Source organism: Vidua macroura, chromosome 21 (genome assembly GCF_024509145.1).
Source record: "Vidua macroura isolate BioBank_ID:100142 chromosome 21, ASM2450914v1, whole genome shotgun sequence".
NCBI classification, from domain to species: domain Eukaryota; kingdom Metazoa; phylum Chordata; class Aves; order Passeriformes; family Viduidae; genus Vidua; species Vidua macroura.
In genome coordinates this window covers 1,145,180-1,169,431 of record NC_071591.1, presented here as the reverse complement: position 1 = coordinate 1,169,431, position 24,252 = coordinate 1,145,180, and the positions used below count along the sequence as shown (strand labels likewise).

At 54.8% G+C, this 24,252-nt stretch overlaps 1 protein-coding gene across 1 annotated transcript; it reads left to right on the top strand.

Moving 5' to 3' along the window:
* The first annotated feature begins 1,430 nt into the window (after positions 1-1,430).
* Positions 1,431-23,464, top strand: ADGRD2 (adhesion G protein-coupled receptor D2). The gene is made up of 25 exons (XM_053996353.1): positions 1,431-1,499; positions 1,694-1,754; positions 2,348-2,578; positions 2,721-3,374; positions 3,531-3,629; positions 4,109-4,194; positions 4,567-4,848; positions 6,093-6,204; positions 6,591-6,725; positions 7,005-7,125; positions 7,731-7,836; positions 8,094-8,149; positions 9,188-9,314; positions 9,416-9,519; positions 10,177-10,279; positions 10,487-10,640; positions 11,409-11,542; positions 12,125-12,240; positions 13,154-13,274; positions 16,542-16,583; positions 16,763-16,816; positions 17,126-17,267; positions 17,771-17,829; positions 20,006-20,036; positions 23,114-23,464. The coding sequence occupies exons 1-25, from the start codon at positions 1,452-1,454 to the stop codon at positions 23,119-23,121; spliced, it is 3,186 nt and encodes a 1,061-aa protein (XP_053852328.1). The 5' UTR covers positions 1,431-1,451; the 3' UTR covers positions 23,122-23,464.
* The last annotated feature ends 788 nt before the right edge of the window (positions 23,465-24,252 follow it).

Sequence of the window (24,252 nt, the reverse complement as noted above, 5' to 3'; positions counted from 1 at the left end):
GGTGCGGAGCCGTGGCCCTGCTTAGCAGGTGCGGAGCGGGGTGCGGAGCCGTGGCCCTGCTTAGCAGGTGCGGAGCGGGGTGCGGAGCCGTGGTCCCGCGGAGCGGGGTCTTCAGCGGGGTGCGGAGCCGTGGGCCCGCGGAGCGCACCGGCCGCGGTTCCCGCTCCCCGCCGCTCCGGACACGGCGGAGCGCCCCGCCGCCCCGCCGGGCTGTCGCGCTTGTCCCGCCGGGCTGTCGCGCCTGTCCCGCCGCCCCGCCGGGCTGTCGCGCTTGTCCCGCCGGGCTGTCGCGCCTGTCCCGCCGTGGCCGTGCCGCAGCTCGGCCCTGCCCGGGCTCCCCAGGGCGGCCCCAGACCCGCGGTGCCCTGAGTCACCGGGCTCGCCCCACGGGGACGCTGGGCTCTCGCAGCTGGGTCACCGGGCGCTCCCCACGGCCCCGTTTTTCTGCCCAAAGCGGGTTCCGTCTGCAGCATCTCCAGGGCCCTCCTTGGAGAAGGGGACACCTGAGGCTACAGGCGCAGGCTGAGGAGCGGGAGACTGGCGGTGCCGTGGCTCCCTCCCACCCATCAGATTTATAATTTTCCTTGGAGGGCCAAGAGCTGTGTTGGGTGTTTCCAAAGTCTCTGCTGAACTTTGGAAGACTGTGAACACAGAGCCCGGGCTGCAGAGCAGATCTCCGAAGTCCCTTAGCAGCAAAGTGCATAAATGCGCTTTTACAGCGTGCACGGGAGAGCCCGGGGAGAGCAGAGATCACTCACAGCCGCTGATGCCAGTGCCCAGAGCTTTAGGGCTTGTTTGCATTGGCGTTGCCAGTTTCCATCTTGTGTCTTTACGTGCCTCATCTATGATTTTACCAGGCTTTTTACTGTCGTGCACTCAGAGTTCCCTCCCCCTGGGGCAGAGGTGGGCAGATGGAGGATCACTGCCAAGCCCTGACGCTGGCAGCTCCCCGGGATGGCTCCGTGATGCTGGGCTCTGTGCTCGGGCTCACTGAGGCTGGATTTACTGCTCTGCAGGGTCTGCTCCGGTGCTCTGCTCCTGCAGGTTTTAAAGGCAATGAGAAAATCTGCCAGTGATGCAACACTGTTTAATGATGCCATTTATGGTGGCTTTTTTATTTAGTCAATGCAGATGAAGAGGCTCTGCAATCTTTCCTGTTCCCTAATATGGCACATCTCTATGTTTTATGCTTAATTATTTTGTATCCTGCAAACAAATGTTAAACTGAGACCTTAAAATCTTCAAGAAGATCTGGAAAATCTTTGGATAAGATACTATTCAGGACAGGTATTTCAGAGGGAGTCGTTTTCTCCTTTTTGTTTCAACACTTTCTGAGGAAAGCAGCATTGTCATGGGACGTCATTTCTGCAGAATGCCTCTGTCTCTGTGATGCATCTCCAGTAATATTTTATTTATTCTAGCAAAGGGTGAAATCTTCCCAGCTGGTCAGCATGTTTAGGAGAGACTTGAGACCTGATTCTTGCTTCTTCAGCTTTCTGGTGAGTATTACCAGGTTTTTTTGGTTGTTTGTTTTTTTGTTTTTTTTTTTTTTTTTTGGTTGTGTTTTTTTTTCTTTGTTTTTTTTTTTTTTCCTTTTTTTTTTTTTTGTTTGTTTGTTTGTTTGTTTTTTATTCTGAGTATTTGAGATAACATTAATGTTTCTCCAAATGTTACAACACATCCTCTCCACCAGGTCGGTCTGTCCAGGAGTCTCCTCGCCTTTGCAGCCCTTGCCAAGAACCAGACTTCTAAAGGTTAGTGTTTTTATCAGCACTCTCTATGTGTTTTACAAGCAAAATCCAGCACAGAGAAACAAAAGGTGTCTGGTGGTGCAAAAAAAGGTAAAGAAACTTTTTCTGTTACTCTGTTTTGTGCCTAAAATGCTGTTTGCAGAGCTGGTATTTGCCAGGCTGTTTGCTCAGCTGCTGCTCTGTGCCTCACTGCAACTGCAAACCAAACAGATTATTTTGAGCCTGAAAATTGCATCTGCAAGTGCAGGAGCTGGGATGAGCTTTTTAGGGATAAAGCAAGTAAAGTTGTTTTTGCATAACTGCTTTGAGCAAGCTTTTCTGAGGGCCATCCCTGGGCAGAGCAGAGTGAGCTTTTCCTTTGTGCTGAGCTTGGCATGGCTTGTGTGTCCAGGGGAGTGTGCCCAGCTCCAGCCCCGGGCCAGAGAGCACCCCTCAGTTCAGGTCCCATGAGGTCTGAGCTCTGTCACACTGTGCCCACCGACCAGCCCAAGGGCTGCGTGGGGAGAGGAGCATCCTCCAGGATGCACGAGGCAGTGCTTTTAGCAGTGGGCTGGAGAGGCTTTCTGTTCACCCAGGCCACGTGTGTCCTTCTCCAGGTTTTGCTCCTGTCACAATTGAGACCCCGAGACACACGTATGAATACGTGGCCACTGCTCTGGACTGGTGGCAAGCTGACAGGTACTGTGAGCAGCACTTTGCTCAGCTGCTCTTTGAGCCCCAGCACAGCGAGCAAGGCTCCTTCAGCAAACTGCTGCAGTCCCACCACATCAGAGGTTCTGTCTGGCTAAAGGAAAGGGACAGTGTCCTGCACAAAACAAAGAGGAGACGTGAGTATAAGTGGACATGGGCTCTTTAGAGATGTTTTCATACTGAAAAATATGGCTGGAGAAGTCATCCCTTGTTTTTTTTTATTGTCACTTTATTGGCCTATGCTTCTTCCTTTCTGCTGACTGAAATTTCTCCTTCTAGGTGGCCACACTGTACCAGTCCTGGTATTCAGAGACAAAACAGACACAAAATATGTGAAAGTGCTCTCTGACTTCCCGGCACTGCCTGCTGTCACAGCCTGTGCCCACCTGCAGTGGGACACCAGGACCCAGGAGATCGCTACCATCTTCTCCTACGCCGTGCCTGCTTTCATTAACGAGTTCCAGCTCCGTGGCTTTGTGGATGAGGAGGGCTTTGTTCGCTTTGCTCTCATCGTCCACGGGCACCATTCCCCTTACCTGCCTGTGTTCCGTGCTGATGGACAGTGGCATCACTTCTGCGTGACCTGGCAGCAGGAAAATGGGACCTGGGCCATCTATGCCGATGGGAAAAGGAGAGCGTCAGCCAGTGGTTTGTGCTCTGCGGGGCCCTCTGCCCCCCAGGCCATCCTTGGCCAGGGCACCTTCATAATTGGGCAGGATCAAGATTCCCTGGGGGGCACCTTCAGGGCAAAGGAGTCCTTCAGTGGGAACATCACTGACCTGCACATCTGGCAGAAAGTCCTCAGCAGCGAGCACATTGAGAAAGTTCGCTCCTGCTGGGTGGTAGAGCAGGACCTTATTTTTGGGTGGAGCTCAAATGCCCTGGAAGTGGAGAGCACCGTTCAGGCAGTGGCCACACAGCTTCTTTGCCCAGGTAAGTCTCAGTATCCTCGTGGCTACTACCCTGGCTCTTAAGGCACAGCCCACAGCGTTTGTTGTACCAGGGCTTGTGGATTGCTGCAGGAAAGGTGATACCTGCTGGGGGTGGCGTGTCCCTGGGACACCCTTCTGTCTGTGTGTGTTTCCACAGGGCCTGTGGAGGAATGCAGAGTTTTGGAAGTCGGCAGCAGTGGATTCAGTTATGCATCTTGTTTGCAGACTTTGCCTTTCATCTGTCACTACAGCAAGGGTACAGCATCTGCTAGTTATCCATGCATTGCTTCCACCACACGCACTCCTGGAGGTCCCCACCAGGCTGGGCTGGTGGCCAGGGATGGGGAGGCCCCTGCTCTCAAGGGGTCACACGCAAAACCCTCGGGGGCAACTCCAGCTGCCTGCACTCTGGCAGGGGGTTTGGCTCTTCCCCAGCTGAGCTGGGCAGTGGTGGTACACCCTCCATGGGTGCAGTGCTGTGAGTGCCTCCCAGCCCAGGCATTCCCAGATTTACTGGCCAGGGGAGCATGGGGAGAGGCAGAAAAGGAGTGTGGAACTGTCTCTCCAGATGGGATCTTGTGCTAAAAATAAAATACAGCTGTGGAGTCTCCTTGTCCTGCATGCCCTGCAGATTTAGCCACCCTGGGAGGACCATTGCCCAGGCTTTGAACGTGGCATGTGTTAACCATGCTGTTGGACACCTCAGCAGTGGTTCTGGTTCTGGTTTGTCCCCAGATGCATACTGGCAACTGAAGAGAGCTCAGCTGGAGTCCAGTCACTCGCTCGCCAGCCGCGTGAACAGCCTTGCAGTGAGGACTGTGGTGAGTCCTGCAGCCCCAGCAGTGGCACCTGGAGCAGGCAGGAGCTGCTGGGGTGGAACGTGTTGGCACCTAGAGCTGTTTGAGGTCACTTTGCCCACAGCTGTGCCTGGGACCTCTCCTGAGCTGCTGTTGGAGATTGTGACCAACACAGCTGTAACTTCTGCTGTGATCAAACAAGCAGTGTTGCTTCAGATTGACTCATCTCACTGAGGACGGGAGTCTGGACAAGAAATCCCTTCCCCCAGGGTATTCCTGGTTGGCCAGACAGGTGTCCTGATGCCAGCAGGGGCATGCAGGGCATTGCCAAGGCACAGCTGATGACTGGGGGGAGTCAGGGCTCTGCACTGAACTGAACCATCTTTTCCATGACAGATTCCTGACAGTGTCTTCACGAGTGGTGTGCAAGACATGAACCTCTCTGTGGCTCTTGATGCTCTTGATATCTTGGCAACTGTTCTGAGAGAAGGAGAAGTGCCCATGCTTGAGCCATCTGACCTCCTCACAGTCCTTCAATTACTAAAGCAAGTTTCAGATTTGGAAATCCAGGAGGGAGATGAGCTGGAGATGCTGGAGCAGTTGGGCCAGTATTACATGGAAGTAACTGAGTTAATTCTGGAAGAGCAGAATTCTGGGACGTGGTCATCGATCAGCCAGGTAATGGTGTCCCCAGTGTGACTGCTGTGTGCCTCACCTGTTCATCCTTGGCCTGCTGCAGCACCACAGGTGGTCCTGCGTGGCCACCTGTAGCCTTTGTGGCCCTACCTAAGCACGGGAAAATGCTGCCAGCACAGACATGGAGCCTCTTCAGCTCAGACCAGGGCCAGCTGCCTTGTGGTGCCTCATTTGTTGGAGGTGCAGCCAAGTTCTCGTGCAAGCAAGTGCAGTGCCAGTGGTGCCTCCCTTGCAAACCCCTCTGGTGGTGAACTCAGCTCCCCTCAAGTTCTCCACGTTGTCAGCCTGGATTGACAATTCCCAGATTCCCGGGGCTGTTTCCTTGCTCCCACATCCCACGTCTGGCAGGGACACGCCCTTCCTTTACAGTGTGTTGTGTTTTCTGTGGATGGGCTGCCAAGGAGCTGTTTGTCATCAGCCCCCTCACTGCTCAAAACACCATCAGGCTCCGCATAAGGGACTTACATCATCCCACCCCTGTGAGGTTTTTCTCCATGCTCACGTGTGCTTTTTGTGCCTGATGCAAGGTCTGCACTCTCCACCTGCCTCTGGAAAATGTGTGACAGTGTCTGGCCTGGCCTGTGCCCCAGGAACCAAGCCAGGGATATCCAGGGATGATTAAAGGAAGCTGAGCAGTTCAGAGCTGGCCTCACTGTTTGCAGTTGCTCAGGTCTCCATGGCCACAGCCACTCACAGCTTCCCACCAGTGGCACAAACCCAGCGCTGGCCCAGTGCAGCTGGTGCAGCTGACAATCTCAGGGAGAAGGGTGGGAGCTGTGCACTGCAGGGGTGGCACTTGTGCATCCAGCACAGCAGGACCTCGAGCAATGGGACCACTCTTCTGCTGCCCTTCAGCTGGTGAACCCTATTTCTGGGTGAAACCTTTTCCAGGAAGAGCAGATGGTTGTTCTACAGCTTTGCGAAAATCAGAACTCAAGTCTAAAGGTCTTTCTTTCCAGAAGCTCATTTAGTGATTTATTTCCATGCTGTTTTAATGGCTTTTTATGCAGAACAGCAAGTTTCCCTCGTTGCCAGACTTGTCTCCTTGCTGAAGGAACTGGGAACATCCTTCAGTAAAGAAATCACAGAATAGCAAAGCCAAAGCCTTGAGTCTCAACTTCTGTTTTCTGCCAAGGACTAAACGTTTAAGGAAACTCTTGTGAGCTGTGGGAAGGGAGGGCTGATGGTGCAGGTGCTGATTTCCATTGTCCTCTCTGTTTTTGCAGGTTATCAGGGGGCCCATGGCTGTGGTTGAGCTCTGTGACAGAATGGTGTCACTCTTGGTCCCACTGCTGACCACAGAGAGGACAAAGATCACGATCCAGCATGGGAATATTGGTGAGTGGCACTGGAGGGCATCTCACCAAGACGCAGATCAGCCACCCTGTCTGGTTCCCAGTCCAAATCCACTCCTGGCTCCTCTCCTCCTCTGGCCCACCTCTCGCCAGCCCTGCAGCCTGCTCCCCATTTCCTCTGTGCAGCGTGTCACAGTGTGAGGGCACCTCTCACGCTGTGGATTGCAAGAGGATTGTAAGAAACCCTTGGGCCTGGCAGAAAGTGAGCCCAGATGGCCTCAGTTTGCACAGAAAGGGACCTGTCTGCTGCTGCTGTGGGTCTTGGCTGGCCTTGGGTGGGACTGTAGTGTCCTTGTGGTACTTTGCTGCAGCAGTAGCTCTGGAGGAAGGCTGAGCCCTTGTTCAGCACCTGACTTTAGCTGTGCACAGGGATGGAGGTGAGGGAGCTGGAGCTGAGCGAGCAGGAGCTGAGTGGCTCGGCATACGTGATCCCGACCCCTGAGAAAGGCAGGCACGACCTCATCGAAGTTCCCGCGGAGGAAATGCAAAGGCTGAAATCCAGAGGTTTGTTATGACACCTGAGCTTCCCCTGGTACCTCTGCATCACCTTCCTTAGTGGCACAAACTGTTCACTCTGGCCACGTGAGGTCTGGAGAAGTCTGGGGAGGGGAAACCCTTGGCAAAAGGGACATGGGCTGTGGGGGAGAGGTTCTGTACAGCCCCTCTAGAGACACAGCTCGGAGCTGAGCGTGTTCTGGACCCCAGCATCACCCCCCAGAGGAGGGCAGCGGTGCCCAGCGCTGCCCCGTGCTCTGTACCTGTCCCTGTGCCCTGTCCCTGCAGGTCTCCACAGAGTCACAGTGAAGAACATGTGGTTTGGCTACGGCTCCCTGCAGCGCTGCCTGTCCAGCAGCGGCACCAGAGCAGTGTCCCAGGACACGGCTGCCCCTGATGGGGGTCAGAAGTGAGTGAAACAGAGCCCCCCGCGCCCCAGGGCTGCCCTCAGCGCCACGGAAGAGCTCGTTTCCAAATCTGCATCGAGCTGGTGCCTCGATGTTGGGGTCACCTTCATCCCGATCCGTCTCAGCCCTCGCACTGGGCTGCCTGTGCACCGAGATGCCCCGTGGGGTCTCCTGCCTCTGGCTGCCGTGGGTTACCAGCTCAGCTGGCAGGGCACGGAGCCCGCGGGGGCTGCTGCAGGGAGCTGCTGGCTGGGCAGAAGGTGGCAGAAGGTGTCTCTGGAGATGGCGGCCCTGGGAGCGGGAGGCCGGGCTCGCTGCGCTCCCGGAGCTCCGAACACTAGGTGGGGATGGCCGCCCGCACATCCCGCGCACGCTGCGCCCGCTCGGCTGCTCGGCTGGAGCCCCTGGGATGCTCCAGTGCCCATCCCAGTGACGGGCAGCGGTGGGGTTCTGCCGGGTACCGCAAGGTTCTGCCCCGTGCCCGGGGCCCCTGCAGGCGGCCCGGCAGCGACCGCATCTCCGCCGCTGCCCTGTGCGCCGGGAGATCCCGTTCTCGGAGCACGTCCTGTGCTGCCTGTGCCTGTCAGCAGCGTCCTTCCCCTGGCAGGTACCTGAGCACCACAGTGGGCACAGCTGTGGTCTCATCCACCCTGCTCAGTGACGCCCAGGAGATCAGCACGTCCGTGCGCTACCACCTGCAGCACCGCGCCCAGGTACCCCCGAGGGGCTGTGCCCCCCGCCACCTCCTGCCACCACGGCCTGGCCCGGCTGTCCCCAGCCACGGCTCAGCACCCCAGAGCTTTGGGATGAGGGCTGTCCCTGCCCGGGGCTCTTGCCTTGGCTCCTGTGTCCCTGGGGAGGTGTTTGTCCTGTGCTGACAGAGCCTGGTACAGCCAAGGGACTGACCTGCACCCCCGTGTCCAGCACCTGCATGCCTGTGTGACCTCTTCTCTCCCCTCTCTGCCTGCAGGACCTGCCCAATACTCTGGTGGGGCCCATCTGTGCCTTCTGGAACTTCAGCCTCAGGTGCCTTGTTTCAGTTCAGGTCCCCAGATTTATGAGCTTTTTATTTCTGCTGGAAAACCAAACATCTCAGTATAAATGTAATGGTAAGAGTAGAGATCTGGAATTTTTTGCCTCCTTTGCATGCTGACATCCCTTGTCTGCTGGAGCAGAATGATTTCCTGGGAAGATTTCCTTTGGAGAAGTCACTCACAAGCAAGTGACCTTTAATGAGGTATATACAACTCAAATGGAAAGCCCTAGTTAATTATGGTTGTAGCCTGTGACAAAGAAGAGTTAGTCCAAGATATACACCCCAAAGACATGCAGGACTCCCAGGCTCATAAATCCTGCCTGGCATGGGGATGTGTTTTTGCTGAATGTCACTGTGGTGAGAATACTGAGGCTGTGATATATTATAGATTGGTAATTAAGTCATTCAAGTGGAAAAAGCCTCCTTAGAGTCCCAGACTTGTAGCAGGCATGGATCAGGTAGGGGAAGGTGGGAAGGGTGATTTTGGAAACAGCTGGTTATTGTCCAAAGGGTCCCTGCTCCAATCCTGACCTTCCTGTGGTACTGAGGCTCGGGGGCAGTGGGGGCAGAGCTGCAGCCATGGTCCCTGCCAGGGAATTGGGATGGGAGCATTGCTGCATGTCCTGAGGACCCTGTGGCACCATGCTGGCTTTGTGGCAGGCTGAGCCGTGGGCACAGCTGGACACAGCCAGCCCAGTGCTGCTCTCAGTGAAGGGGCTGTGCAGGGAGCTCTCCCCAGAGCCGTGCAGTAGCTGGCTTCTCTTTGAAGCTGTCATGGCTGAACTCCACTCTTTAATGCACACATTGACTCCAGGTCTGTTTTCACTGTGTGCCTGCTGGATGAGGCAAGGCTGCTGAGACAAAGGGGAGCTAAAGGGAAGTCCACATGAAGACCTGTTTCTGATATCCTCATCTTCCTCCCTTAAACTCTGCTTTTTCTGGGAGAATGAAGTTCCCATCATGCCCTGGCTTTCTGTGGAAGTGAAAGGTATTTTCCATGTGTTTTCTCTGGTTTTGCTGCACGTTAGCCCAGATGCTGGTGGGATGTGGTCCACAGCTGGCTGCTCTGTGGCCAAGTCTCTCCCAGACTCCACTGCCTGTTTTTGCAACCACACCACAAATTTTGCCATCCTGCTGCAGGTGTACGAGATGGAGGTATGTGAGGAGCCTGTCTCTGGGGTGGGTGCTGGCACTGCCAGCTGGTGGGGTTAATTCATGAGGGATTTGAGTCTCCTGTTGTTTCATGTCTGGAGCAGAGGACCACCAAGGAGGAGTTCACACTGCAGACTTTGACTTTTATTGGATGTGGAGTTTCCTTCTGTGCCTTGATAGTCACCTTCATTTTGTTCTTGGTAGTTCGGTAAGAAAAGCCTGGACACTTGCAGCCTTCTCTGTATTTCCTACTTGGTATTTTACTTCAGAGCCTTGCTCAAAGTGTCCTTTGTCAGCGTGGGGTGATGCAGCTGTGTGGGAAGAGGTGGGAGCTGCCCTGTGCTCCGTGGCAGAGGGGAGTGGTTGGTGTTGGCTGGAGAGGGGCTCAGCCCTGGTTGTTTCTGTGGAGATGCTCATTGATCTGTGCACACACCTGCGTGTCTGTGGCAAGATTTCTATCAATTGCTAACGATGTTTACTATAAAAGCTGCTCTGCTAGAATTAATTTTTATAAAATAAATGGAGCAAGGACTATTTCCTTGATTGCCAGTCCTTCTGTGTCACTTGGCAAGCACAGAGATCTGCCTTGTGAGCACGGCAGTGGCTCCCTCTGCCTCCCCCTCACTGCCTGTGCCCTGGAGCCGTGGCCAGGGGCTGAGCAGCTGTATCCAAGAGGGTCCCCAGCACCAAGTGCTCGCACAGCAAGGCTGTCCTCTGCCCCTCTGACTGTCATCTTTGCAGTCAGTGGCAGAGAGACCTCAGGTTGCCCAGGCAGGCCTGCACAGCCCGGGAGGACAGGGAGGACCCTTTTGTGGTGCACCCTCTGGTCTGGCTGCAGCTCAGGGCTCCCTCTCTCCCTCCCCAGTGTCCCCAAGAGCGAACGAACAACTGTGCACAAGAACCTGATCCTTGCCCTGGCTGCAGGAGAAGCTCTGCTCATGTTCAGTGAGCTGGCCAAGGCCAACCAGGTGAGCTCACCAGGAATGGCCCATTCAGCCCAGGTGGCCAGGCTCCAGCATCTCTGTCAGAAGTATTTATTGATTCCCTTAAATTAATTAGAGGGTAATTACCTTACCCTTTCATTAACTACCTGTAACTGTCATTAGGGTAGACTTGTCTCTCTGTTTGGAGGTGCACATATATGCGTTGTGCAGTGTGGTTTCTGTCCTCTCCAGGTGCTGTGTTTCATGGTCACTGCCTTCCTGCATCTCTTCTTCATGGCAGCCTTCTCATGGATGCTGGTAGAGGGGCTTCTCCTCTGGAGCAAAGTGGTAGCAGTCAACATGAGTGAAGGCAGGAGAATGAAGTTCTACTACGTGACAGGCTGGGGTATCTGCACACTCCTCTGCCTTGGGTCCTCAGAAAATACTCTTTTTCTTTCCTAGTGAAAGTTTTAATAGGAGAGATGCACAATTGTTTGATTTAATTTAATATGAGAACTGGGTGCCAGTGCCCTGCAGAGGCTCCCTTGAATTATTTGTCAAATTGCTAGTCTTAGAATATAAGCTGAGCAGCATTTCTGTTATACTTCTAAATCCAGGAGTTCAGTAAAAAAAACAGAGGAGGAGATTTATTGTAAGTTCTTGTTCTTGGAGAGCATCACCATTGCCTGATAGTAATTAAATATAAATGTGTTCCTCACTAAGCACCTTTTATTCTGAGGGAGCCCTTTAGGGACATAGAAGTATTTGAATAAGCTGAGTTTTGTGTCAAAGAGGAGCCTCTTTAGGGATGTGCTGCTCAAAGAGCACACACCTCGCTGGACACTGGGCAACCACTTCAAGTATTTTGGATTGGTTTATGTCTTTGATTGTCCATTTTGTTAAAAAAGCAATCTGAGGAATAAATTGCTTTGGTCAGGACTCAGGACTTGGAATGCTTTATACCTCAGAGAAAGATGCTGACAGCTTGTAAATCTGGCTGTGTTGAGCCAGGACAGATTTCAGCTGCAGAGAATTGATGTTGCTCATGGGGTTTTGGAGGCTTGTGCTGAAGTCTGTCTGGTCTGGGGGGTTTTGAAGCAATTGTCTGGTGCACAGTGCCCTGCATGGGGCATCTCTGCTTTTCCCAGGGTTTAACCTGTGGGTTTTTCTGCAGGGCTTCCAGTCCTTATCGTGGGGGTGACCCTTGCAACTTCCTTTAACAAGTATGTGGCAGCCAACCATTGCTGGCTGAACGTGCAGACCAACGTCATCTGGGCCTTCGTGGGGCCTGTGCTCTTCATCCTGGCTGTAAGTGCCAAACCCTGCTGGGAAGGTGGGAGTCCCTTGGGCCTGCTCCTAGAAAAGCAGTGCAGAGTCAGGGGTGCAGCTCATTGTGCCTGCTGCTTTTAGGGGAAAAATGTTGTTTTGCTTTATATAGACTTCTACAACACAAGTAAATCTCTTTAATCAAAAAAGCTTTTTGATAGGAAAAAGTGCTTTAAGAAAATTTTGCTGACCAGTTCTTGGTTGGCTGTTCAGTTAGGAGTGTGGCATGTGACACTGCCTCAGCTAAAGGTCCTGTATTTTAGTATAGGAACATCTACATCCTTGAAATATCATTATACAAAACACAGCAGCAGAAAAAGGTCCAATGTTAATGGGGTCCAGAATAGGCCTTTAACAGGGAAGAGGTTCTGTAGGACAAGTTTTGGGATAAGTTTCCTAGATTTCATACATGTATGCACAGCTCTGTGAAGTCTTCTGATTTCGTTGCTTTCCTGGTAGTGACATTTGTCCCCAAGTTCTGACCCCAGTTTCCAGCAGAGAAGTCTCACCCTCTGGAGCTGAGACTGCAGGATGTCACTGAGCCCAGCAGCTCTGCCCTGGCAGGTGAACAGCTTCGTGCTGCTCCGGGTGGTGGCGGTGACTGTGGCCAGCGCTCGCAGGAGGTCGAAGATGCTGACGCCCAACAGCAGCCTGGAGAGCCAGATGGGAACTCAGATCTGGTGAGCAGGGAAGGGCCTGGCTCTCCCAGCTGTGGCTGCTCTGGGTGTGAAATAAGTGAGATTGTGTTAGATACGTGGGAGGAATCCTTCCCAGTGAAGCTGCTGAGGCACTGGCACAGGTTGGCCAAAGCAGCTTGGCCAAGTGAAAGACAGCGAGCTGTGAGAGTCAGAGCAGAAGGGGCACAAGGGATTCTCTCCCCCAGGGGAACTGTGTCTCACCCAAAGACAGTCTCTAATCCCTGCTGAGAAGCCCAGCCAGCACCTTCAACTTAGGGAACCAGTGCTGGTCTCCATCTGCACTCACACTCCTAAATCTCATCCCTTTGGGACAGGAGACCCTTGGCAGTGCCTGCAGCAACCCAAGCTTGGGGCTTGGTGGGTTGAAAGTAAGGCTGGGGGCTACACACACAGGGGAAAAGGCAATGGGGACTTCTGTAATCAGTCAATACTGAGAGACCTCTAAAAAACTGCTGCCTGAGTCATTACTTTATCATGCTCTGTGAATTTTTATTGTTGTTAGCTGGCGCCGGATACCCCTGCTAGACACGCATTGTTCCCCTGTAGCATAAATAAATTTTCCCAAATTTACAGAAGCACAAAGATAGGGCATTGCTGGAGGGCAGGGTGACATCCATGTGCAAATAAAACAAATAGAGGAACCCTCCTTGTAGCAGAAATTGGGGGGAAATAGCTGTTTTCTCATGGCTGATGACGTCAAAGAGCTCCCTTCTTGCTAACTTGCAGTGATAAATGAAGAGCAGGGCTGGCACACTGGGGTCTGGGATGTGAAATATTTGGTTTTTCCCATCTTAACTTATTCTGTTTGCAGAGGAATTTGTTCCACAGCTCCTGTCTTGGTAGTGTTTCATCTCTGAAATGTGCCCGGATAACCCTGAGCTCTTCCTCCCACCAGGGCCACGGCCAAACCCGTCCTGGTGCTGCTGCCCGTGCTGGGGCTCACCTGGGTGTGTGGGCTCCTCGTCCACCTCAGCATCGTTTGGGCCTATGTCTTTGTTGTGCTGAACTCCCTTCAGGTGAGTCCTGCCCCACGTGGGTGCCCAGGCCACGGCCAGGCCGGCGCCTGCAGTGCTCTCTGCCTGTCCTTGTAGCCAGGGACACTTTAGCTCTGAAGCCAGCCCAGCTTTCCCAAGCCACTGGGCTATTTTGTCTGAGGAAAACTCATTTCATCCTTCCAAGATACAAAATGTGACTCTGGAGACCTTGCACATCTAATGGCTCTCAGCACCAGTTCCTGGCAGTGTCCTACTGGTGCCACAGGTTTCCAGTTCAGATCCTGTTTCTTGTGCAAGTTTTTCTCACATCAGTGTGGTTTCAAAATGGCAGTCACAAACTCATTAGAGTCTATATTTGCTCATATAATGGGTAATTAAAATGGTACCTGTGCAGTCAAATGGGGCAGACATCCCTCCTGCTGTTTGCTCCTGGGAAATGAGCCTCTCCTGCAGGACAGGGCTGGCCCTGGGTGCCACTGTCCCTGTCAGAGCAGGGCTGCTGGAGGAGAGCCTGCCAAAGGCCACATCCAGCCACAGCCTGCTTGACTGCTGCTTGGCTGGTGTGTTCCAGGATGGGTGTTTTCCATCCAGCTCCTGCTCAGACATTCTGAGAGGCTGTGACCTCTGTGAACAGGTCAGGCAGAGCCACCTTCCCCTTGCCTGCAGCTCAGCTTTACTGAGGGAGCCTGGGGAAGAACTAGGAATCAAGAAGTGAAAACTTTTACCTCTGAAATCCATGTTGTCTGCAGCCATGCAGCTACTCCCCAGGGATGCTCCCAGTGCCCAGTGCCAGCTCTACTGGGATCTGGTGAGATGCAGGAGTGTTTGCTGTGCCAGCTTTGGTGGGCTGCTAAGCAGAGCCTTGCTTGGGACAACTGCAAGTTTGGGGGTTATTTCTAGCTCTGACTCGCAAGACCTTGTGTGGATAATATCATCTCCTTCATACTCTTCATTCCTCTTCGCCACCTGGCTACATTTTTAAGGCTTTTTGCTTGTCTTGGAATCTTCCAGGGCCATGGCTGTGACTGCCATTATTGCAGTCACGTTGTTAATCAGATGGTGTTAATAGGGAATTCTGAAAGTAACTTAATTACCTGGTGCATAAAGCAACACTTAGTATTTGTTTCTGAGTTTACTGTTTTCATCAGAAGACTTTAAAGCTTTAGCCAGCCTGTATGTGGTTAAGAGAGCAAAGCAAACCGTGTCAGTCCCAGCAGCCAGGAGAGCTCAGTTCTGCACCAAGCTGGGACCGTTCCCAGGGCCTCGGGATATCTGGAACTCAGGGACACATGGTGACAAAAACTCCTGGAACACGTGCTTGCCACCTGCGATTCAAAGCATCAACAGAGACCTTGCAAACCTTGAGAGCAGGCAGCTGTAGATGGAGCTAGAGAAGCACTGAACACCCCTGGACACCCCTGCACACCACGGCTCCCAGCACGGTCCTCAGGGGGACGTGGAGCTCTCAGCAGGCAGGTGGGAGCGGGGAGCAGGCTGGGGGGCACAGCGTGGAGCAGCCCAGCCCCGGGGCTGAGGCTGTGCCTCACCACAGGTGCCCAAGGGCACTCCCTGGACTGTCCCAGCCCTTGGCACTGCGTATTCAGGGTCCCTTGCCCAGTGCTTGAGCACAAATCCCACTCCAGGGGATCCAAGTCAAGGCAGCAACTGGGCACTGCCCTCCAAACCATGGATGAGAGAGTTTTGCACTGCCATCTCCCATTTTTCTCTGTTTCAGTGGCAACTGGCTCCTGCTGTGCTGGCGGGGCGGCCGGCTCCGCGGCGCTTCCCTCCGGCACACTTGGCAGTTTCCAGCGGAGCGCTGGCCCCGCTCTCCCAGGGTGAATCCCGGCCTTATCACCACGTGCACAAGATGGGTGGCTGCTCAGGGATGTTCTGCCGGGGCTGGCGCTGCTCCAGCTGCTGGGTGCTGCTCACGCACATCCGTCGGGCCCCGATGGGAGGCTCCAAGGCCAGACAAGGGCTGCCTCTGCACATCTCCGCTCTTAAGGATATCAGGAGGGTGGCAGGAGGCCCGTCTTGATGATAATTAAACAGCATCAGTTCTCCGTGTCTCCTCATGCCGTGCTTGGGTTATTGAGCAGGAGAGAACTGCAGGCCCAGAGCTCTGTGGACAGACATGGCTGTGCTCTACTCACTTGCCTCTGCCCCTTCATTACCAAGTTCAGGACACTCTGCAGATTGCCCCAGAGGAGAAATAAATGCTGGTGAGAAGCTGCAGGGTTGACAGAAAGCCATCCTGTTTCAGCCCCTTTGCTTACTTCCTATGGATCACTTGGAATTTCCTTTGAGGCCAGAGTGTTTCTTCACGTGTGCAGTTGTTCTGTTGCTGGGGTTGTTTTTTGTTTGACTGCTTTCTGCTTGTCTGCAGAAGCCCAAGCCTGTCTTCAGGGCTGCTCTGTGCGTTGGCACCAAAGGCGACAACTCCTTGTGCAGCCAGGCAGTGCAGGAACCCAGGCAGTGAGTGAAGAGAGCCCGTGGTGCTGCGGGGCAGGAGCAGGGGTGGAAGGGGAGGGGGCAGGAGGGGCTGCCCCAGAGCTGCATCTCCTCTCCCGCCCACTGCTGCAGCTGGGCCTCCTCTCCTTCCTTGCTCTCCTCCCAGCCGACCTCTCCGCTCCCCCCTCCCCACGCTCATCCAGAATGATTCTTTCAAGGAAGACCTGCCTTGGAAGCCTGGCCAGAAATCTGGTCCGGGGGAGTGACCAGCATTGCTGGCTGAAGGACAGGTCACGGCACGGTGCCAGGGGGCTGCTACCATTGCGCCTGCCAAGAGCTCGCAGATGAGAGCAAGGCTCGTTGAAGACAAGATGAATTGCATCTCTTGCTGCAGCTGATTTATCTAGCTGCGATAACAAAACACCCACAGATATAACATAAATCTGGTGGGCCAGATAGGGCTGCCTTAAGGCCAAAATCGTCGGTCTGGAGCTGTAATTAGCCCCAGGCTGTGGCCCCCAGGCAATGCTCGCTCTGGGCCCGGCCTGGGCACTCTCCCTGGGCACATCCCTCGCACAGCTGTGCCCAGCGCTCCGTGGTGGCCGAGGTGCCACTGCTCACGGCTCCTCTCCTGGTGTGTGAGAGCAGCAGGCTCTGTGAACAGCCTGCTTCAAGTGTGGAAGGTGCTTCCTGCCTGGCTGTCCCTGGCTGGGCTGTGCCCACCATCTGTGCCAGCCTCACCCATCCCAGTGCTCCTCCAGCCTGTTTGCTCCATGAAAAGCAGCACAAACCATCTGCACATCTCTGACCCTTCCTCTGCTCTCTCCCTTCCAGGGCCTGTACATATTCCTGGTCTACGCAATCTATAACAGCGAGGTAAGAGATGGATTCAGTCACCCCTCACAGCAGCTCTGTGCTGGCATCTGGGGGGAGCTGGGTTCTGGCAGTTGCAACAGGCAGCACAGCCCCACTGTGCTTCTGGAACTGCAGCTGCTCTTTCTCCATTCCTTGCTGGAGCTGCTGTGGCCCTCTCTCATGTCCTTGCTCTGCTCCAGGTGAGGAATGCCATCCAGAGGATGAAGGACAAGAAGAAAGCTCTCTCGTTCACAGTAAGTTGGGAGGAATCCCTGCTGCTCCTTCATGCATCAGCTGCCCACCAGAGGAGGGTCCCAGCTGTACTGTGGGTCTGCTTTGAGGAGACGATGACGGAAAGAAATCTGATTTTTTTATTTTTGTCTGCCTTCTTTGTGATCTTGTTGGACACCACAGACCCACAGATAGCCTACCCTTATTAGGCAGCAGCCTGCTCTGCCAGGGTGGATGGGAGCCAAAGCAGTGATGGTGAAATCGATCCTTGATGTTGGACCTGGCTCGTTGCAATTTTCACTGTCCTGTATCTCTCTTGCCCGTCATTCCAGAACTGCTCACATCACATCAACTACCTATCCAGTCCAAGGAACACGACCTCCTGGGACACAGGGAAACTGAGTCCTGCAGCTGAGACTGCCCTGCCAAGCCCTGTGCAGAAAGACCCTCCAGTGAAGAATATCACCAACAAAGGTAAGAGCGTTGTTCTCGCTGTTAGCCCAGCCTGGGTGGTGACACCACAGTAAAATGTTTTTCCCAAGACTTGAATCTTAGTGCAGCTGGCACTGCATTAATTCCTTTGCACACTGTGCCTGTGTGAGCACAGGGGCTGCAGCTGCAGCTGCTGCAGGGGAAGGCAGAGCCTCGTGCATGTGGGTCAGGCCCATGGCTGCAGCCTGGCTGGGTGGTCTCATCAGCATGTTAGGCAGCATTGCATTCTCCTGATGCAAAAATCCATGTTAGTGTCCTAAAATTAATTTTCTGGAAGAGAGGCAAAGGTGACAGTTGAAAATAGGGGTTTTGGCTGTGTGGAAAAAAAGGTTTTGCATTCTCCAACCAGTTTGTGGGTGCAGTGATGCAGAAAACCCATTTGGTCCGTTTGCTTTAGTGGGGGATACAAAGCACCAGGTTTTTGAGAAAGCATGAATATTTCTGTTCTCTGGTCTATGAACTCATTGTGCTGCTTCACCCTTCAGGAAATTTTGGAGCCAAAATTCCCATGGGCATTTCATCCATTATGTCACCCGAGAGACCGGTATGTAACATCTCGTTATCCTTCCACCTTCACCCGTCCCAGAGCACAGCAGCTCTGTAGGGACACCAGCTGAGCCTGGGCAGGGGGGACAACAGGGCAGGGCACCTTTCCAAGGGCAGGAGAGGAGTGGTCCCAGAGCAGTCGAGTTCCAAGGCAAAGGCTCACCCTGAGCCCATGGGGATGCAGGAGGGTGCTGCAGGAACACGAGGTGCCTCTGAATTCGGGCCATAAAGCCCTAACTGAGGTTGGTGTGGATCTAGCAGAAGACTTTCCCAAGGACAGCAATTTAAATCAGGCATGGCAGGTGCCATGGGCAAGGCTCACCTCTCCCAGGAGGGCTGTGCTGCCTGCATCAGGAGGGAGAGCTCAGCAAGGCACGGCCTAAAGCAGGGAACAATTTAAATTTGACTACTCTGCTCCCACTTCCATCTCCTGCTTTTGAAATGATCATCAGTTCTTGTGTACTTGACATACAAGTGCTGTAATTCCCTCAGAATAAAATCCAGCACTACTTTCATGAGTCTCTCACTGAAGGATCTCTCTTTCCCTCTCTAATATTTATCCTTTGAAAACCTATGTCACATAGACAGCTCTTATTTATCCAATAGATAATACTTCTACAGCTGGCATATCGTTCTGAAGGCACTCAGTAAAATCCATATTTCCATCTCTCATGATTTATATTGTGGTTAATGCCGCAGCACCAGGCCCCTTGTGCTGAACAGCACCAGGACTCACTCGCAGGTGATGCTTTTCTCAGCCAGCCAGGTGCTGGCTGTGTGAGCCAGGGTCAGGGCTAAGCTCCTGGCACCAGATACGAGACGTGGGGATTAGCCCAAGGACCCGAGCTCCCTGAGGCAGGGGCATTAGGAGGCAGCAGAGCCCCTAAATGCCAAGGCTGTGGCATTTCTGAGCGGGCAAAGACAGAAAGTGCTTCCCTCCGCTGAGGGTCACTGAGGGCTTTGCTGTATCTCTGCTGTATCACAAACACTGCATGTTTAATGTGCTTGCTCCCTTTTGGGCCAAGGCAGGTGCCGCAGCTCCAGGGCACACCTGGCAGGGTCCGTGAAGCACGGCAGGGCTGGGCACAGCAGGGATGGGCACAGGGCTGGGCACGGCAGGGATGGGCACGGCAGGGATGGGCACGGCAGGGCTGGGCACGGCAGGGCTGGGCATGGCAGGGCTGGGCACGGCAGGGCTGGGCACAGGGCTGGGCACAGGACTGGGCATGGCAGGGATGGGCACAGGGCTGGGCATGGCAGGGCTGGGCACAGGGCTGGGCACAGGACTGGGCACAGGGCTGGGCATGGCAGGGATGGGCACCGCAGGGCTGGGCACAGGGCTGGGCACAGGGCTGGGCATGGTAGGGATGGGCACAGGGCTGGGCATGGCAGGGATGGGCACAGGGCTGGGTACACAGAGGGCTGGGCACGCCTGTGCCCTCTCGGTGTGCCCTGTGCTGCGCGGGGGCTGGGGCTGCTTTCAGTGCCCTCAGTTATGTAAGCCAGGCTGTTTTCCCTGCTCCCTGGCTGAGTCACGGCGCTTGCCAGAGGAGCGGCGGACTCAGAATGTCACTGGCAGCTGCACAATAGTTTGGATGAAGAGAAGATGCTACTTAAAGGCGTTTGAAAACACTTAAAATGACAAAACACTGAGCGAATGGAGATTCAAACACAGACAAGATGTTCTTCGTGCTTCAGCTTTTTTAAATGTTGTTTGGTGATCTTTGTTGTTGTTGGACTGGGAGTAGGAATTTCACATCTCCCAGAGCATTAACCATCCTTTAAGCACAGAGTGCAGACTGTGTGGGCTCTTCCCAGCGCAGCACAGGGGTGCTGTCATCCTTTCCTGGGTTTTTCCTGTGGTCACCAGCCTGGTGGGTCCCCACGGGGCTGGAAGGGTCCCCAGAGTGGGCGTTGGGAGCAGGGTGTCAGCTCCCCACTGCTGAGAGGTGCAGCTGTGTCCGGGGAGCCTGTGCCAGGTGCTCGTCCCTCGGGGCTGCGGTGAAGGCTCCGGTTCCCAGCCTGTGCAGGGACAGTGCGTGGCTCAGTGCTGGGGCAGTGGGTGGGGGGGTTCTGGGGAGCCCTGCCTGGCCCCAGGGAGTGGGTTGGGGGCAACCAGCAGCAAAGCCATCAGACCCATCCCCTCTGCTTACACACGTTCTCCCCTCTTTCAGGCCGTCGAGCTGACAGCGTTCAAATGCTCAGGTAAGCTTTGCCTACATCACGTCCTGTAGTTTTTGCTGCTGTTGGTGCTGGTTCCTGTGGTTGTGTGTTGGAGGGCTGCCCAGAGGGCAGCTGCTTTCTGCTCAGGCTTCAGGAATCGTCTTATTTCCAAACTGCCCTGGTGGGTGCTGTCCTGGCCAGGCTGTGGGAAATCTGTGTCCCCCTGAACAGAAGAGGGACAGCTGGGGGCTGTGGAGCCCCAGCAGCCCTGCCAGTGGCGCTGCCTCTCCCAGCAGCACTGCTGGCTCACCCCAGGGCACCTGCCTGTTTCTCCCCATGTCTCTGCACCTTTCTTGCCCGTCCTTGTCTGCTCCAGCTCCTGGGGCCCTGCTGTGCCAGCAGAGCTGGGGGTCACAGGCATGGGCAGGTGGCAGAGCTCCTGGTGCTGAGCTCTCTGCCTGCCCCCCGGCCCCACTGCTCTGTGGCAGCACCTGGGTTTCTTCCAGGGGGGCAGCAGCTCTCTCTGCCCTGGGCTATTTTAAACCAGCAGCTGTGGCAGAAGGCACTGGTGAGTGCTGGGAGTGCCATGATCCCAAAGAAGGGAAGCTGGGGAAGGTGGGTATTCAGGGCTGGATTTATGAGCTTAAAAGCAGCCATTTAGCTTCTTGTGTTTCAGGTTGTAGAAAGGCCAATGTCACCATGGAGGTGGGTAGAATTAAAACCAGAAATCCCTCCTAAGCCCCAGGCCTCGCTGGATGGCAGCTCCCTGCTACCTCCTCGGCTTCCCAGCCTGCTTTGGGCAAGTCCCCATCTCCTCAGAATACAAATGCAACATATTTCACTTTATTTTCTTTAACAACCACTGCTGGGTACTCCCAGTGCAGCCTCTGGATGGGGACCCTCAGGTGGACAGTGCAGTGAGGACACACCGGGCGTGGAGCGATCATATTTTCTCTGCATTGTGACATTTTCTTTTGTCAAGGCAAGCAGTGCATTAGCAGGTCTCTGATTTTGCTCCACATGAAGTGTCTAAGCAGGGCACCCTCAGACTATTTTCGAGACGATGCCACCCAGAAGCAGTGCAGCCTTCCTCCCCACACTGGACACATGAGAAAGGCAGAAACGGTGGCACCCAGGAGTAGCTGTGCAGCAGCATTTTGGGCACAGGAATGGGGTCTCAGAGGCACCAAGACCTGCACTCACCACGGGCATTTGTGCTCTGTTCACCCACCCTCACCTTCTTCTGGGTATCTTTTAACCCACGTGTGTTATTAAACTCCAGCTGTGCAAAGAAGTGGGTTGTTTAGTTTGGTTTTATTTTCTCAGGGGAGCCCTCAGGGTGTTTTTAGAAGCCCAGGTCTGCACAGAGGGTGATGGAACGCCAGGCTGGGCTCGGTGCCAGGGGTGGAAGGAGTGCTGTGCATCTCCCTGAGCCCCCCAAGCTGCCCCCGTGGCCGGGCAGCCCTTGAGGCTGGGGTGAACGAGAAGATCTGAACCAGAAGAGCTCTCCTCTCACTCTTGTGTTCGTGCAGCCGGTGCCGGCTCCCCGCTGCTCCGGGCTCAGCCACGAGAGTCTCCAGCCATTGAAGCAGATAACAAAGGGCTGTAATGCCCAGCTGCAGGGGTGCTGGAGGACCCAGGGCAGCTCAGCCTCACGCAGGCTGTGCCTTCACACTCTGCTCACAGAGCAAAGCGCTGCGGAGCCCTTGGGTGCCAGGATGGGGACGGATCATTCCAGCACAGACACTGCCCCCCCTTCTATTTGTTGTCTCCCAAACAGTTTAATGAAAAGAGATGTGTTTAGCCCCAGATATCTCTATTTGAAAGCTGCCAGCCAGCTGATGAAAATGGTGCTGCTGCCAGCAGGAGCTGTGGCAGAGTCAGAAGGTCACCTGTCTCTCCCAGGAAGGCTGCGCTGGATCTGGGATGGGGTCGGGGTCCAGCACCTCTCTGCTCCAGGGCCTCAGCCACACTCCTGTGAGAACTCTGGGCATTGCACTGGCTCCAAATGCAAGAGCCAGACAGTGGGTCCATGGGGAGGTGGGAGGTGGGATGGGTGAGGATAAGGGTGGATAAAATCCAGAAAAATTGGGAGTTTTGCAGCGTGGCTGTGGCAAGAGCCAGGCATGGCCTCCCCCCACAAGGGCTCAGTCCATGGAGCAGTTGTGCAGTAATGAGCTCCAGCCCAGCTGTAGGGAGCTGCTCTGTGCAGCGAGCCCTGCCTGGCTTCATTACACACTTTTTGTGAGCAGGGCATGGCTGGGGCAGTTCACATATTTGCACAAACAATAACTCCCATCTTCCTCGTCTTGGCAAACAAGGGCTCCAAGAGGCCTCCACATCCTCCATCTCCTCAAGTGATGGCTGCTTTGTTTCCCCACGATAATTTCATTATTCTGTTTGAATACATTTATATGTTGCTAAGCCACACATAGCAACATGGATCTTGTCTCCACAGCCCAGCCTTCCACTGATCGATACTGAGTAATTCTGCAACTCTCACCATATTGTGTTCCATAAGCTTGGTTTGAAATAATAAGGAATTTACGAGTCTTTGGGATTCAAAGCCAGAAAAGGACCTGAGTGTCATGGGGAGAAATGCAGACCCTGTCCATGGCAGCCCTGCTGGGCTGACTGTGGCAGGATCACCCCTGGTGCCACGGCCCTTCCTGAGGAGTGCCTTGTGTACCCTGCGGAGGAGATGCAGCCCATGGGGCACCAGTGCTTCCTGCCATGGCAGAGCTGGTGTTTTCCTTAAATCCCATTTCAAGCTCATTGTTCCGTGCTCCCAGCACTGGGTGCTGTGCTCAGGCCGATGACTGACAGGGAAGAAGAGGCTTCCCTACAGCCACGGCCCTGTGCATGGAGACTGCTTCGGCTCCCTGTCACAAGGGCCGTGCTTCAGAGGCCCCCAAAGGAACAGGGGGGTCTCTGGGGTGGCAGAGCTGTACCACTGCCAGGCAGGGCTGGCTGTGCCAGCCTGGTGCCAGCTGCACCCGCAGCTCTGTCCTGCAGCAGGTTTGTGCTGTGGGGTCCCGCCAGTTCTCCCCCTGCCCTGGGAGGGACCCCTGCCCTCCCCCACTGCCAGCAGAGCTGAGACCATTTCTCTTTTGCTTTAGGTTTCTGAGAAGTTTCTGGGTGACGAGCCTGCAATGCAGAGGGTTCTCCAGCAGGAAGGATGGCAGGCTGGAAGAGCTGGCTTCCCATGGAGAGCTTCCAGCCCGGGCAGAGCTGACACCCTGCACTCCTTCCCAGCACCACATGCTGCCAAACCAAGGCAGGGGCAGTGTGGGGTCTCATGGGGCTTTGTCTGCTGCTGATGACTGCCCTGCTCCTCTCCCGGGTGGGTACTTGTGTTCTGGGGTCCCCACGGCTCCTGCAGCCTCCGCCAGGGCAGCCAGGGCTGGCCTGGGGCGGCGCTGCCCCCACCGACCCCGGCCCCGCCGGCAGCGCTGGCAGTGCAGGGTTGTGGCTCTCGTTGTGGCTGCCTGGGGGAGCAGGAGCAGTGGGATGGGAACAAGCCCAGCTTGCCCGTGGCAGCCGTGCCCAGGCACTGCCCACGCTCCCGTGCCCGTGGGGATGGGAGCACCCCTGAGCTGGGGCAGGGCTGGCACGGGCTGTGTATGAAGCACATGCACGAGGGAACCAGCAGCTGGCTTCAAGCCTTTTCTAAACCAGCTGACATCAATAGCATCTTCTGCTGTTTAGGACAAAAATCCTCTCCCTGCTCCTGCTTGGGTTCCTGCCCGGCTGGCCTGGCCCCTCGCCAGCTGGGCGCTGCTTTCCTTCCCTCTTCTCCTGTTACCTCTGTAGTGTTTAGAACACAGAAAATGTGGTGGGTTTTTGCTGATTATGACAACAGTAAATGCTGATTTTAAAGACAACCTCCTCTCCTTGTTGCACTGTGTCCAAAGGAAGGGGCTCATGTCCAGCTCTACGTGGCTGAGCCCAGAGATGGGGGGTTTGGCCATGGTGCAAGGACCAGGGCACAGCCCACTAATTGCCCACAAATGTTCCTGTTCCTGCATTCACTTGCAAAACACTTTAAAAGTCACTGTGGCCATTCCCAGCAGCACTTTGAACCAATCTGGGGTGCCCAATGCCCAGAAGCAAAGGCAGCAGCAGCCCCCTGGCACAGCCACGCTGTCCCGGTCCCACGGAGGCAGGTGCCACCCCAGGAGTGCACCCACAAACACCCAGCCCTCCCCATGCCGAGCACCAACCACAAGGCTTAGAAAGACAGCCAAAAAAGACAAAG